Below are 13,374 nucleotides of genomic sequence, written 5' to 3'. Positions count from 1 at the left end.
GGGAGGGAGGGAGGTGGGAGGGGCAGGCGGGGAGGTGAGGGAGGTGGGGAGGGGGCAGGCAGGGAGGTGAGGGGAGCACGCAGGGTGGGATGGGGTGTGGCGGGGATGATGTGGGTGGGTGAGTGTGCAGAGCAGGGAGGGTGAAGTGGTGCAACAAGGAGCGCCTGCCGCCCGCTGGCCACCCAGCCAAGGCAGCGACAGCCGGGCCGGCCGCGCCCACTTGGCCAGGCCAGGCCACACCCCTCCACCGCCCTCCCCTTCCCCTCTCCCCGCATCCCCACCACAGCCCCAGCCCGCAGGCGCCGCAGGAACCACGCACACACGCCCGCCTGGCCTCCAGCATCCCCACCCTCAGCGCCAGCCATGGCCAGCCCACCCCCGCTGCCCTCTGCCTTTTCCCCTCCCCTTCTCCCTTCGGCCAGCAGCCGGCTCCACCACACATGTTGCAGCGCCTGGCCACACCTGGTCTCCAGTATCTTCAGCATCAGCACATTGACCGCCTTCACCAGGGTGGCGCCCTCCTCAAAGTGCAGCAGCCCCTTGTCGTCCAGCAGGCGCAGCAGCAGCAGGGAGATCGAGTCCCGCAGGGTGGCCTGAGGGCAGGGGGAGACGGGGAGGCACGGGTCGCGGGCCGAGGCGGCCGGCAGGGCAGCTTGCGCAGCTCAGCCACACACAGAGAGCAGCGGGAGTAGTCGTGCGGCTGCTGCTGCTGAGGCGCGGCCACGCCTCGGCAGCTCACGCGCCTGCCTGCCTGCCTGCCTGCCTGCCCGCCCGCAAGCTGCCTGTGCCAGGCCCTGCCGCCTCGCCCGCCGCACCTGCGCAAGCCCCGCGGCGATGGCGGGCACGTTGAGGCCCTGCAGCATCACGTTGAGCGCGTACTTGGCGCCGCGGGAGGGCGGCTGGCCGCCGCCCGCCGCGCCCGCCGCCTCCGCCGCCGCAAACACGCGCAGCAGCTGCGCGTTGACGGTGGCAAACAGCTGGTCGGCTGTCTGGGCCATGACCGCCAGCATGTGTGGCGTGGCCACGCCTTGGAGGCACAGCATGATGTCGCCGCACATGACCTTCATGTGCTCCACAGCCTCCTCCACGTCAGCGCTGGCCACGCCCGCCAGGCTGGCGCCCCACCGAGCATCAAACTCGGCGTCGTCCACGAGCGCCGCGGGCGGCGGCGTGGCGCCGGCGCCTGCCGGGCAGGCAGGGGGCAGGGACAGCGGGAAAGGGTGGATGTGAGGTGGAGGGACAGGCACAGCAAGTCGGCGATGTGGCATGCGTGCAGGGGGAGGGAGGAGTGGCGAAAGCAGTTTGTTTGTGGGAGGCTCGTGGCAGGCCGTAAGACGCATGCGTGCCTGGCCGTCTCCCTTTGCTGCCCCAACCTGGCTGCGACAGGCGCATGTGGAAGCAAAAAGAAGCAGCGGCAGCGGGCGCACCTGGCGCGGTGTAGGGCCGCATGCCTGGCACGGGGGTGGGCGCCGCCGATGGCGCCGCGGGCGGCGGCACGAACGCTGAAGTTGCCGGGCGCGGCGGCAGCGGCGTGGCGAGGGCCGCGGGCGGGGTGAAGGCCTGGCGGCTGTACTGCAGCGTCGCGTCGCCGTACTGCCCGGCCTGCGAGTACGCCTGCTGCTGGCCGCCGCCATACATCGCCTCTGGCTGGTCGCTGCCGCCATACCCGCCACCACCATAGTAGCCGCCGTTGGGAGTGCCGCCCAGTGCCGCGGCGCCGGCCATGGCAGCGGGCTCGCGAGGCACAAACACGCCGGGGCGGGGCGCGGGCGCGGCGCGGGGCGGCGGCGGCGCCGCGGCCGCCTCGGGCGCCACCTTGGGCTGCTTGCTGGAGCGCTTGAGCTTCTCCGCCACCATGTCTGCCTCCCGAGAGTCCAGCCTGCAGGGGTGCGGGGTGGGGGGTGGGTGAGGCCTCAGCCAGGAATGCCAAGCAGGCACGACCAGAAATCAAATGACCCTAAGCAAGCCGACCAACAAAGGGGGTGGGCAAACTGTCCAATTCAACGAACCAGCCACGTCCAGGGCGCCACCCCAGCCCACCCCAAACCTCGGCCCCAGCCCCAGCCCGCGACGAGCGTCCAGCCCGCCGCCGGAGCCCGCCTCACCTGCCCAGCAGCTTCCACACGCCCTCCCCCTCCTCCACCCACGCCGCCTCGATCGCCAGCAGCGCCGCCGTGCGCGTGGCGCCGTCCCGCTCCTTAAGCATACCCGCCACCGCTACCAGCGGCTTGCACTTGGAGGCCGCCACCGGGGCGATGCCCTCCCGCTCGATGACGCACGCAATCTCCTCTGCAGGGCACGGCGCGGCGCATGGGCGGCGGCGCTTAGGAGGGCGAGGAGGGCGTGGGCTGTCGCGGCCCAGAGGTACTGGGCACAGCTTCTGGCCTCCAGCCCATTAATAGGCGTTGCCTTTGTAACATCACAGATCACAGTCGCGGGATGCGGGACGCTCGCTTGGAAACAGCAAGCAGCCGCGCTGGCTTTGCATGGAGAACAACCTCCCTCTGCGCCCGCCGGCAGCCGCTGAACCGCCAGCCAGCAGCCCCCGCCAGCGAGCCCCCGACCTGGCTTTCCCCCTGCTCCCTCACCGCAGCACTCTATCTTGGTGCGGTTGCTCTTGGAGGCCAGCCCCTGTGCCAGGTAGTCCAGCACGCGGTGGCTGGGGTGCAGGCTGCAGGCCAGGCGCAGCACATCACGGTGCAGCGCCCGCACGCGGTCCTGCGGGACGGTGCAGGAGGGCAGCCGGCGGCGGGCGAGTGGGCGGCTGCTGACAAGTCCCTGTGGTAAACATGTGTTACTACCAGTGTGGGGAGACTTGAGCCAGGCATGGGGTTGTGTGCGATTGCCCGCCGCCTGCCACCAGGCCTGCACCTCCTAGCCCCCAACCTCAGCCCGAAGCCAAAGTCCTGGCTCGCCCCACCTGGTTGTGCCCCGACTTCTCCACCACCGCGGGAAGAAAGACCAGGGCCTCGTATTCTGTCATGCGGTACCCCACACCCGCCAGCGCCTCCATCATGCCACGGCACATCTCCAGAACCTTGACCAGCGACTGCAGGGGGCAGGGGAGCACGGAGGCGGGCACAGGGAGGCCAGGAGCGCGTGGAAGGGAGGGAGGGATGTGGGGTGCGTGTGTGGGCAGTCGAGTGGTGTTGCGAGCAAGGTCGAGCGGCAGGCAGCCGACATTGGCTGTGCGGCGGTCGGTCCCTCGCCGCCTGCTTGTGCTGCTCAGCAGCAGGCAGACATCTCTCCCACCCCCCCGCAGCACCTGCATGTTGCCGTCGCAGATGCGCAGCACTGCCCAGCGCAGGATGAGGTCCAGGCTGGCCTGTACTTCATCCAGTACCGACGCCAGGTTGGCCAACAGCTGCTCGGCGGCTTCCAGGTGCCGCTTGAAATCCTTGTCGAACAGCAGCGAGGCCCAGTGGGGCGAGGCCACCGCCGCCAGCTCCCGCTGCAGCGCCTCCACCTCCTCCGGGGCCACGCCTTCAAACTTGCCGGGGCGAGGGCGGTACTTGCGAGCCCGCTCCGCCTTGCCGTCGCTGAACGCCAGGATCGCGGCCCCGGGCTCTGCCGCCGCGGCCGCGGCCGCCGCCGCGGCAGCGGCCCCGGCGGGCGCCCGCGCCGCGGCGCTGGTGCCGGGCCTGCCGGTGGCGGGCCGTGCGCCGGCGCGCGCCGCGGGCGCCTTGGCCGCCGCCGCGCTGCCCGGGCGCGCAGCGCCCGCGCCGGCTGCCGCGGCCGCGGGCGCCGCCGCGCCGCCGGCGGCGGCCAGCACCTTACTGAGAGCCTCCTGCGCCGCCTTCCGGTCTGCGCTGACCAGCAGCCCCTGGGCCGCCACCACCGCCTCCTGCCCCAGCTGGGCAACCATCTCTGTGAGCAGAGCGGTCCCCGCCTCCCGCACGGAGGAGGACTTGTCCTGCATGCCCACCGCTGCTGCCGCCCTCAGCGCAGAATCCACGCCGGTCCTGCCCTTGCCCTCGCCCACAACCTTGGTGAGCCTGCGGGGCAAGACGGGAAGGGCGGGGCCAGGCCAGGGAGGCGGCTGGATCGGCAGCAGGCGGGCGATGCATTAGCAGAGGAGGCCAAGCCTTGCGTTTTCGACGGTAAGCAGATGCCATCACTGCATTGCGGGGGCCTGCCATGGCAGTGCCGAACTCCAAACTCCGGGCTGCCCGCCCCGCCCCGCAGCCAGCCCACCACTGCAGCCCGGCGATCTTGCCGTCCACCAGGCACTTGGGATTGGCCACCGCCTCGGCGACAGCCGGGAAGAGCTTGTCAGCAGGGGCCACGCTGATCCAGGCGTCCAGCATGTATAGGACGCCGTCCCGCACCTGCGAGGGGAAATAAAGAAAGAAAAGAAAGGAACGGGAGAATGAGCGGGGAGGGAAGGGGAGGGAAGGGGAGCGGGATAGGGCGAGGCCGGGACAGCGCCGAGTGCTGGCAGCTGCCATCCGAGGCCAGCAGCCGCAGATGGTGCTCCACAGAGAAGTGCTGCTCCACAGCACAGCACAGCGCAGCGCAGCGCAGCACAGCACAGCACAGCACAGCACAGCACAGCACAGCGCAGGGCAGCGCGTTTTCCGCTCCCCAGAGCGCCGCACCCTCACCACCCACCTGCTTCTTGTTGTCCGAAAGGTTGGCCACGGCGGGGAAGAGCAGCGGGCGCGCGCCCCTGTCAAAGGGCGGCCCCATGGCCCTCGCAACGTCGCCCAGCAGCTGCAGCACCTTGGCCGCCAGGTTGCGGTTGCTGTCGGCCAGCCGGGCCTGCAGGCAAGGCACGCGGGGGGCAGTGCAGATTCATCGGGGAGAGTGGAGTACCGCAAGATGCGGGGAGCGCTGGAGGCCCCTGCCACAGCAGGCTGGTCGACGCTCGCTGGCTGGGGCAGGGGAAGCTGGCTTGGGCCACGGCACTGCCTGGGCAGGCTGGGAGGCCAGCAGGCACCCCCGCACCTTGAGGGCATTGAACAGCTCGCCCACGCTGGGCTCGATGCGCTGGCTGGCCTCCACCAGCAGCTGGGACACCTGCGGCAGACCACAGGCACGAAACAGAGGGGCCAGCAAGACAGCGCCAGGGTCAGCGGCGCAGCAGCCTGCATGCAGCTCTCCCCCACCCCTCTCCGCTCCCAGCAGAGCCGCCAGCCAGCGTGGCCCTCACCGCACCGCACCCCCCACCGCACCTGGTCCACGCCCGCGTTGCGTTCTTTCCAGTTTGAGCTGCTGATCATGCCCAGCAGGGCGGGCGTGATGCTGGGTGAGATGTCGGTGCGGGGCAGGAGGTCATCAGGGTTGAGGCCAGCCCCCGCCTCCTCCTCCTCCTCCTCGGCCTCGGCCGCCCCACTGGCAGCTGCAGAGGCGCCGTCAGATGCTGCCACAGTGCCGCCCTTCTTCTTGCCCCGCACCTTGCGGGTGGGCACCACCTGCAGGCCGGGGGCAGGCCAGGCAGGCAGGCAGGCAGGCGTGGTTCATTTGCAGGGAGGGCACGTCGACTTGGTACAGGAACACCTGGCTGCACCGCGGCTACTCAGGTTCCCGAGAGCCTCACCAGGCCAGCCCAACCGCCCTGGGGCCCACCTCTGCCTTGGGGTTCTGGCGGAAGTGCTCCTCCAGGGCCATCAGCTGCGCAGGCTTCAGCCCCTCCAGAAAGTCCACCAGGCTGGGACCCAGCTGGGCGTGGCACTTGCCCAGCACCTCCATCGCCTTGTTGCGCACTGCAGGGAGAAGCAGGGCAGGGACCGGGTGAGCAGCGCAAGGCAGCAGGCGGCAGGGCCAAGGCACGCTCTGCGCACACGGCACAGGCCCTGCCCTGCCCCCCTAGTCCGCACTGGAAAGACTGCAGTGCAGCCCAGCAGGCCGGCAGCCCAGTTGCCTCCCGCCTGTCCATTTCCCCCGTCAGCTGTGCCAGCCTGGCGCCAGCCTGGCATGCACGCTGACCTGGCGCGTTGGCCGACCCCAGGTCCGCCTTCATCCACTCGATGATGCCCTTCACATCCATGATGCCCAGGCCGAACTCAGGGATCGCCTCCGCCATCCACCCCAGCGCCTCTGCCAGCACCTGCGCACGCATGTTTCGACAGCTGCACTGGTCGGTGGGCAGGCGCACTCGGCGTGCATGGCGGCGCCGACACACGGCATGCCAGCCGCAAGCAAGCAGGGAAGTTTGCAGGAAGGCGGGACGGAGCAGCCGGGGACGAGGCTGCCTGGAAAAGGAAGAAGACAGCATGAAGCAAAGCAAGAAGAAAGGAATGAAAACAGGAATGGAAGAAAGGAAGGGCGCCGCACCTTGGGGTTCTTGTTGGCGGCAGCCCGCTTGTGCAGCTCCGCCATCACAAACTGGGGGCCCACCGCCTCGGAGATGGCAGTCAGCGCCTCGCACACTTGCATCCTGCGGGCATGTGGGAGGGCAGCGCGGGGCGGGGCGCGGCAGGGAGCACGCGTGAGAGCCGTGGCAGGCAGCAGCAGCCGTGGCGTAGCATGCTGCACCTAAAGTGGCACACCTAGAGTGGCAAGTTGCTGGGGGCACCGAAACACTGGGGACACAAAAACTGGGGACACCCGCGATGCCATCCCCAGCCCCAGCCCACCGCCCGCTCACTTGTGCTTCAGCTCGTGGATCTTGTCCACCAGGCCGCCCAGCGCCAGGAAGGCGTCACGGCGGCCAAAGGACGAGGCGCACCGCGCCAGGTGCGTCACCACCTCAAACTCCTTGTTCAGCACCTGCTCAACAGGTTGGGATATGTCGGGGAGGCGTGTGGGAGGCAGAGCAGAGAGCGAGCCGGCAGCAAGGAGGTGAGTGCCTGCTCCTCGGCGGGTTGAGTGGGTGTGGGCGATGGGAGGGGGCGCAAGGGAGCGGGACAGCAGCAGTGCGGCGGTGGGGAGGCAGCGCACAGGTACTTGCAGGGAGTGTGCCCCCGCACTGCCATTCCCGCCCGCTGCACCGCTTCTTAACCACACATCCAGAGCCACCGCCACCCTGCGCTACCCCGGCGCCGCCACCTGCCTGGAAGTTCTTGTCGCCCCAGCCGGGCAGGAAGGCCACGCACTGCACCAGGGTGAAGCAGCGCTGGCCGGGGTCCCCCAGCTCCTGCACCCTGCCCAGCACGACCCCCATCGCCTCCACCCGCTCCTGCCACTTGGCGCTGCGCAGCAGCTCGACTGCGGCATGGAGGAAGCAGGGAGGGGGTTGCCAGGGCACGCAGGCTTCAACTGCCACATGCGAAACCAAAGATAGGGTGAGCACCTGTGGCAGGCGATGCAGCAAAGGCAACCACCGGCCGGCCCGCCGCCACGCTCTCGCTGCCCAGCCGCCGCCCTCCCAGCCACCCAACCCACCCGTCTCGCCCCCAAACATCTCCACCATCCGCTCCTCCAGCTCCTCCGGCGACAGCTTGCCAGAGGAAAGGTCCTCCTCGGCAGCAGGCGCAGCCCCGCCGCCGCCGCCGCCACCCGCGCGCCCCTTGGCCGCGCCGGCACCGCCCGCGCCGCCACGCCGCGTCGCGGCGCCTGCCTTGGGCCCCGCGGCCGCGCCGGGGCGCACGCCGTTCTTGGGAGCGAGCGCCTTGGGGCTGCTGCGGGCGGTGCCGGGGCGAGATCCCGAGGCGCCGGCGCCAGAGGCCGAAGAGGTTGTGCGGGAGGGCGGCGCGCGTGCCGCGGTGGCGCCGCCGCCTCCCCCGCCGCCACCTCCCTTGGCGATGGCCTCATTCACCATCTCTTCTATCTTCTTCTTCCGCACGTCATCCAGCTTCTCCATGGCCTGAGTGGCAGGAGGAGGGGCAGTCACGGCAGCAGGATGAGGGGCAGAAAAAAGGAGCCCAGTAGCAACCACCCAAGCGTGCCAGGGGCCTGCAGCCCAGGCAGCTCAGGTGCGCCACCTGGGCTGGCCACACCCCGCCCGGGCCAGGCTCAGTGCATCGCAGGCCCGCGCGGCTGCCACAGCACGACCTGCCACGTCAGCACAGCATGCGCAGCATGCCGTGCCACCTCAGCACGCCGGCCCACCTTGTCCAGGATGCCCATGCTGCCCGCCCGCACCGCAAACGCCACCATGGCCGCCTGCCCCGCCTCGCGGACCTCGCTGTCCCCCGCCTCTGCCAGCTTGGCGCAGGCGGGCAGTACAGAGTCCCGCAGCTTGAGCACTACGGCCTTGGGGGTGGCCTCCAACACGTCCTTCACCAGCTTGGCCGTCTCGCGCTTGACTGTTGCACAAAGCAGGGGCAGCAGGCACAGAAGGCCACCGCACGGCGTGAGGCCACAGGCCGGCTCAGGCCGCAGACCAGGTCAGGGCGGCGCGGGGCGCAGGTGTAGGCGAAGCCACAAGCACAGCCCGCTTTGCCGCAGCCAGCAAGCTTCGCCACGGCGAGGGCGCTGCAGCGGCGTGGCGGAGCACACGCCCCGCCACCCCGCCGCCTCTCAAGGGCGATGGCCAACCCAACAGCGCCGCACACAGGCTCACACCTTTTGGGTTCTTGTGATCCAGCGCCGCCGCCACATCCTCGGCCACATCCGCCAGCGTGAAGCAGTGCTGCGCCAGCACCCGCAGGCTCTCCTCGGCCGCCTTGCTCATCACAATGTTCTTCTCCTTGAACCGCTCCAGCAGCGCGGGGCACAGGCTCTGCGGCAGCGGGCAGGCGGGCAGGAAGGGTGAGGAGGCAGCAGCGGCACGAGCACCGTGGTTGGGAGGCAGCGGGCGCGGGGGGCAACAGGTGGCAGCACCGGCAAGCCACGCACCAAACAGGTGGCAGAATCAAACAGGAGGGTCGGGAGGCAAATGCAAGCCTGGGTTCCACCACACCAGCAGCACCACCACAGCCAACGCACCCTGGCGTGGGAGGCGAAGGCGTCGCGCAGCCCCGAGGCCAGCACGGCGGCCACGTCGGCGGCGGCCGCCGCCACGGGGATGATGCTGTCCTTCTGCAGCACCTTCTTCAGCACACGCACCAGGTCGCCGTAGTCGCCGGGCGCCAGCCGCGGCGTGCTGCCTAGCTCCTTCACCCTGTCTAGCGCGGCCTGAGAAGAGGAGGGGCAGGAGCGGGAGCGGGGGAGCGACAGTTGGCATGGCAGGGTGGCAGGTGGTGCAGGGCAGGGGAGGGCAGGGCGTGTGTGGCAGCAGCGCCAGCCACAGCCGCCAGGCACAGCTCCATCGGCGCATCACAGGCTCCTGCGACGGCCTCCTGCTGCCTCACAACCACGCAAGCACCACGCAAACACTGTACCACCACACCCATGCACACAACGAACCAAGCGAGCACCAACAATGCACCACACCACACCACACCCATGCACACGCCACACCAAGCAAGCACCAACAAAGCACCACGCCACCACACCCACGCACACGGCGCCCCACCTTGCGCAGCCCCCACTTCTTGGCGTCCAGCGCCTCCCAGAAGGCCACCGGCGGGTCGTCGTCCACCACACACTGCGCCTTGGCCAGCGGGCCCAGGATGTCCACGGGGCTGGCAAACTCATAAGGGTCTCCCTCCTGCAGGGGGGAGTGCGGGCGGCAGCGGGGGCGGTCGCGTCGCGAGGGAGGAGGGGGCAGCAGGGTGCGGCGCCGGCCGCGGCGCCAAGTGCCGCCGGGTGACCCCCGAGATGGCGGGGGGCGCGCCGCCATGCGAAGCGCGCCGTGCGAGGCTCTGCGGCCCATGCATGGCGATGGCTGGCCTCCCCGTGGCCATGCTGCACGGCCCCCCTCCTTGCCCCAGCCAGCCAGCCGCACCGGCTCCTCGTCCGCCGCCGCGTCGCCGCCGCCGCCGGCCGCGCCCTCGCCGCCGTCCACCTCCAACGCCTCCGCCTCGGGCTCCCGCGCCGCGCGCTCCGCGGCCTCGCGCCGCGTGAACCGGCTGGGCTGCCGCTTGCCGGGGGGCAGCTCCGCGATGGCGGCATCCACATCCTTGCGCATCGCCGCCGGCATCTTGTCCAGCAGCACCCCTGCCACCACGCCCTGCCCCAGGTACGCCGCCAGCGCCACCGACGCCTCCTTGGCCTTGTCACGCACCCCCGCCTGGGTGTGACCGAACAGCGGCGGCAGCGACTTGATGATGGGCTTGGGGTCCAGCACCTTCGCGCCAAAGCAGCTGCAGGCGGCGCGAGCGAGCGGAACGCGCGCGGCCGGCCGCGCAGGGCTCAGCACGGGGCGGACAGAAGGCGGCAGGCGCAGCCGGGGCAGGGGCGGCGCGGATCCAGGTGTCACGGTTGGGGCTCAAGCAGGCCGGCGCCAGGGTACCACCACGCTCGCTCCCACGCACGCCGCACGCGTGCCCGCCACCGCCCAGCCAGCCCTGCCGCTGGCCCCCACGCTGTGCCGCCACCCCCTGGGGCCCTCCCGGCTGCGCCGCGTGCACCCACCTGACGGCCTGCAGGATGATGTCCACCGCCGCCAGCACCACCTTAGGCACTTTGTCCGAGAAGGCCTTGAGCACGCTCTCCACCACCACCGCCCCCTGCTCCAGCTCGACCAGCAGCAGGCAGGCCTCCCCGGTGCGCGCCAAGGTGGCGGGCTTGCCCTTCAGGCACTTGCTGGCCAGCACTGCGCTGACGGGGGCCGCCATGCTGAGGGCAGGGAGGTGGGGAGGCGGCGGCAGTGGGAAAGGGCGGCTCGGAGCATCGCAATGCGGTGGGCTGCCTTGGTACTGATGCGGGCGCAGGCGATCGATAAGGCAGACGACAACCATCGCAGTGGAAAAGCCCGGGCCAGCTCCCTGGAAGGCTGCAGGCATGGCCCAGCGGCGGGCGTGCCGCAGCCGAGGCGGTTGGCAACCGACGCATCCAGCACCCAGCTGACGCACCGCGCCGCCAGCGCCTCGTCAGCCTTTTCCAAATAGGTCACCAGCGTCTCCACGGCCTTGTCCATAACGTTGGCGTTGGAGTCCCCCACAGCCTTGGCCAGCAGCGGGCCTGCGGTGCGGCGAGAGCAGGGGCGTGGGCACCTGGGTGCGCGGGCGGCAGCTGGCGGCAGGCGGCGGCGGCGGCGCAGGCGGCACGAGCGGCGGCTCCTCACCTGCCTCCCCGAAGATGTCATCCTCGCAGGTGAAGGCGCGCGTCACCTTCTGCTGCACGGTGGTCAGGGCCTGCGCCCTCACCTTCCAGCTGCTGTGCGCTAGTTGGTCTGCCAGGGGGAGCTTGGCTGCCTCCTGCAGCACCTGGGCCTCGTCGGCCATTGCTGCGCCCGTCCCAGCTGTCTGTGGCCGGGGATCGGCGCGTTTCAAGTGTGCAAGCTGTCAAATGGAGTCATCTGCGGCCGGTTCTAGGCCTTCTGTAGGCGTGGATTGATGCTGGAGGGCTCCCCCAGCCCGACATGGGGCGCACCGACCCCTGCAGTACACATGCGCAGGACGCCGCTGCCTGGCCACCGAGAGAGGGGTGACAGAGAGGCCAACAACAACTAAGTTTAACGAGCTGGCAGCTGTATTCAGTGTTAGCAGGCCATCTTCAGAACTGATGAGAGGATTGTCCGGCGCTAGTCAAGCAGGCCCTGCTAGGGGAGCGGGCAGCGGTGCCCACTGGGCGCGGGCAACGACAAACGCCGCTTGCCCCCCGCTGCTAGCAATGCTGCAGCTGCTGGCGGCCGCTTCTTATGCCTGCAATTCATCCCCCTGCCCTGTTTTAAAGCGCTGCAGAAGCGCTTCCCCTTCCTTTGCTGCCGTCAGCGGATGTTGCCGCCGCCGCAACCTGCAGTCAGCGACGCTTGGTCGCGCCCTGCTCGCGCCATAACCCCTGCAGATTGCCGGGGGGCAGGTCGGGAGGGGCAACCGCCGATTGGGAGAGAAATTTCGCTGGGAACGTAACTTTACGTTCCGGAGCATGAACGACAACCCCCTCCCGGCCTTTGTCGTCCACACTCGCTCCCTGATCCGCTCCCCACCATGTCTGCCTCCATGCGCACTCGCCTGCTGGCCCTCTCCTGCCTCCTGGCGTGCGCCATGGCCCAGTCGATGCCATGGGACTTCGCTGATATCGGGACGGGCGTGCCCATGGCCGCAAATTGCACCCCCAGCGGCAGTGGCATGCCCGCGCAGTGGATCGAGATGACTGACGTGAGGCCCCCCGGTCTGCGGGCGGTCACAACCCCAATCCCATGTCGCCCCGCCGCTTCCCCCGCTTCGCCCCCCACCGCGCTCACCCTGCATGACGCCTGAAACTGCGCGGAGATCCCGCGGTACCAAGGCAGCTGCCGCCGCCGCCGCAGCAGCAGCACGCTGTCCGCCCCTCCCGCCGCTGGCCCGGCCAGCTCCCAAACCTCTGCCCCACTGACCCCCGCCCAAAAAACAATCACGCTGCAGTTGCTCAACTTCACCCAGTACGAGGCCGACGCCCTGTCCAGCGATGTCCCTGACCCGCTGCCCTTCCCCTACAGCCTCACCGCCGCCGACACACGCGCGCCCGGCTGGCTGCAAACCTGCATCGCCCGCTCCCCCACCGCCCCCGAGGACTGCCAGGGCGAGGAGTGCAACGTGTACATCGAGGAGTGAGCGAGGGGTGGAGGGTTGGGGGGCGCATGAGCACCACACACACCAGGGCCGCCCTCCCGCCCACCTGCCTGAAAGCTTCGCACGACGCACCTGTCTTGCCACATTGGCCCGCCAGCCGGAGGCATCCAATGCATGCCTGCGCGGGCTGACGCGCTGTGCGCTGTGCGACCGCAACAAGTCAGGGGGATGGGCACCTATCCACAGCGACCTTCACCTTCTCCCTGAGCACTGCCGCCCCTCGCTCCCTCCCCCGCCTCTCACTTCTCTCCTTTCCCCCCTCGCCCCCGCATAGGTGGGACATCGAGTGGCTGGAGTTCGCCCTGCTCAACTGCTTTGGAAGCTACCCCACCCCCGACGCAGTCAACTTCTTCACCAACCCCACCCCACCCCCCGGCAATGTCGCCTTGACGGTCACTCAGACCTGCAAGAAGTGAGTGAGGCCGGGGGGCCTCCCCCCCGTCTGCTCCCCCTCACGGCTGCCTGCCCCTTGCCCTGCGCTGCCGTTTGCTGCTCCGCGCTGGGCTGAGGTGCCACCCGCTGGCTGCCAGCCCAACACCACCAGGCCACCTCCCCCACGTCCCGACACGGCAACCCCCTCCTCCCTGCTCTCCTCCTCGGTGTCTGCAGCTACTATTACGGCCCCAGCGACGAGTGGGATTTCTTCTATTCAGTGACCGACGAGGTGGGTGGCAGCAGCATGGGCTTTTCATCTACTAGGGCGCTCGCCACATGCATCCAGCAGGCCTTGCCCGGCCCCTGTCCCACCGCCGCCACGGGACCCCCATCGCTCCCTCACCACGTCAGCCCACCGCCCCCCCTCCCCTGCCTCCCCGCCCCTCCTTCCCCCCACCCTGCAGTGGGGCAACAAGTGGGCGCTCCAGGTGCGCTGCTGCTTGCTGCGACCAGCTGT

The 13,374-nt window shown here is 70.0% G+C and overlaps 2 protein-coding genes across 2 annotated transcripts in view; one reads left to right on the top strand and one right to left on the bottom strand.

Moving 5' to 3' along the window:
• The window catches only part of CHLNCDRAFT_138907 (hypothetical protein), a gene marked incomplete at both ends in the record, with an annotated part of 13,434 nt that extends 2,281 nt beyond the window's left edge, over positions 1-11,153 (bottom strand). Inside the window, 25 exons of the mRNA XM_005844456.1 lie at positions 441-593; positions 816-1,183; positions 1,428-1,879; positions 2,106-2,289; positions 2,589-2,718; positions 2,921-3,049; positions 3,266-3,995; positions 4,195-4,328; positions 4,612-4,761; positions 4,948-5,019; positions 5,175-5,414; positions 5,569-5,705; positions 5,929-6,049; positions 6,277-6,379; positions 6,590-6,711; positions 6,977-7,149; positions 7,327-7,747; positions 7,993-8,189; positions 8,449-8,605; positions 8,812-9,000; positions 9,341-9,475; positions 9,713-10,070; positions 10,342-10,545; positions 10,758-10,890; positions 10,994-11,153. Coding sequence (XP_005844518.1) covers positions 441-593; positions 816-1,183; positions 1,428-1,879; positions 2,106-2,289; positions 2,589-2,718; positions 2,921-3,049; positions 3,266-3,995; positions 4,195-4,328; positions 4,612-4,761; positions 4,948-5,019; positions 5,175-5,414; positions 5,569-5,705; positions 5,929-6,049; positions 6,277-6,379; positions 6,590-6,711; positions 6,977-7,149; positions 7,327-7,747; positions 7,993-8,189; positions 8,449-8,605; positions 8,812-9,000; positions 9,341-9,475; positions 9,713-10,070; positions 10,342-10,545; positions 10,758-10,890; positions 10,994-11,153 — 5,352 coding nt within the window. The remainder of the gene's footprint in view (positions 1-440; positions 594-815; positions 1,184-1,427; positions 1,880-2,105; positions 2,290-2,588; positions 2,719-2,920; positions 3,050-3,265; positions 3,996-4,194; positions 4,329-4,611; positions 4,762-4,947; positions 5,020-5,174; positions 5,415-5,568; positions 5,706-5,928; positions 6,050-6,276; positions 6,380-6,589; positions 6,712-6,976; positions 7,150-7,326; positions 7,748-7,992; positions 8,190-8,448; positions 8,606-8,811; positions 9,001-9,340; positions 9,476-9,712; positions 10,071-10,341; positions 10,546-10,757; positions 10,891-10,993) is intronic.
• Positions 11,154-11,853: 700 nt separating this feature from the next.
• The window catches only part of CHLNCDRAFT_58871 (expressed protein), a gene marked incomplete at its 3' end in the record, with an annotated part of 2,819 nt that continues 1,298 nt past the window's right edge, over positions 11,854-13,374 (top strand). Inside the window, exons 1-5 of the mRNA XM_005844552.1 lie at positions 11,854-12,029; positions 12,276-12,460; positions 12,757-12,894; positions 13,092-13,146; positions 13,322-13,345. Of these exons, the coding sequence (XP_005844614.1) occupies positions 11,859-12,029; positions 12,276-12,460; positions 12,757-12,894; positions 13,092-13,146; positions 13,322-13,345 (573 nt within the window). The 5' untranslated portion in view covers positions 11,854-11,858. The remainder of the gene's footprint in view (positions 12,030-12,275; positions 12,461-12,756; positions 12,895-13,091; positions 13,147-13,321; positions 13,346-13,374) is intronic.

The sequence above is a fragment of the Chlorella variabilis genome (assembly GCF_000147415.1).
Source record: "Chlorella variabilis unplaced genomic scaffold CHLNCscaffold_22, whole genome shotgun sequence".
Classification (NCBI taxonomy): Eukaryota; Viridiplantae; Chlorophyta; class Trebouxiophyceae; order Chlorellales; family Chlorellaceae; genus Chlorella; species Chlorella variabilis.
Note: the sequence above shows the minus strand (reverse complement) of the source record. Positions and strands in the feature narration are given on the sequence as shown.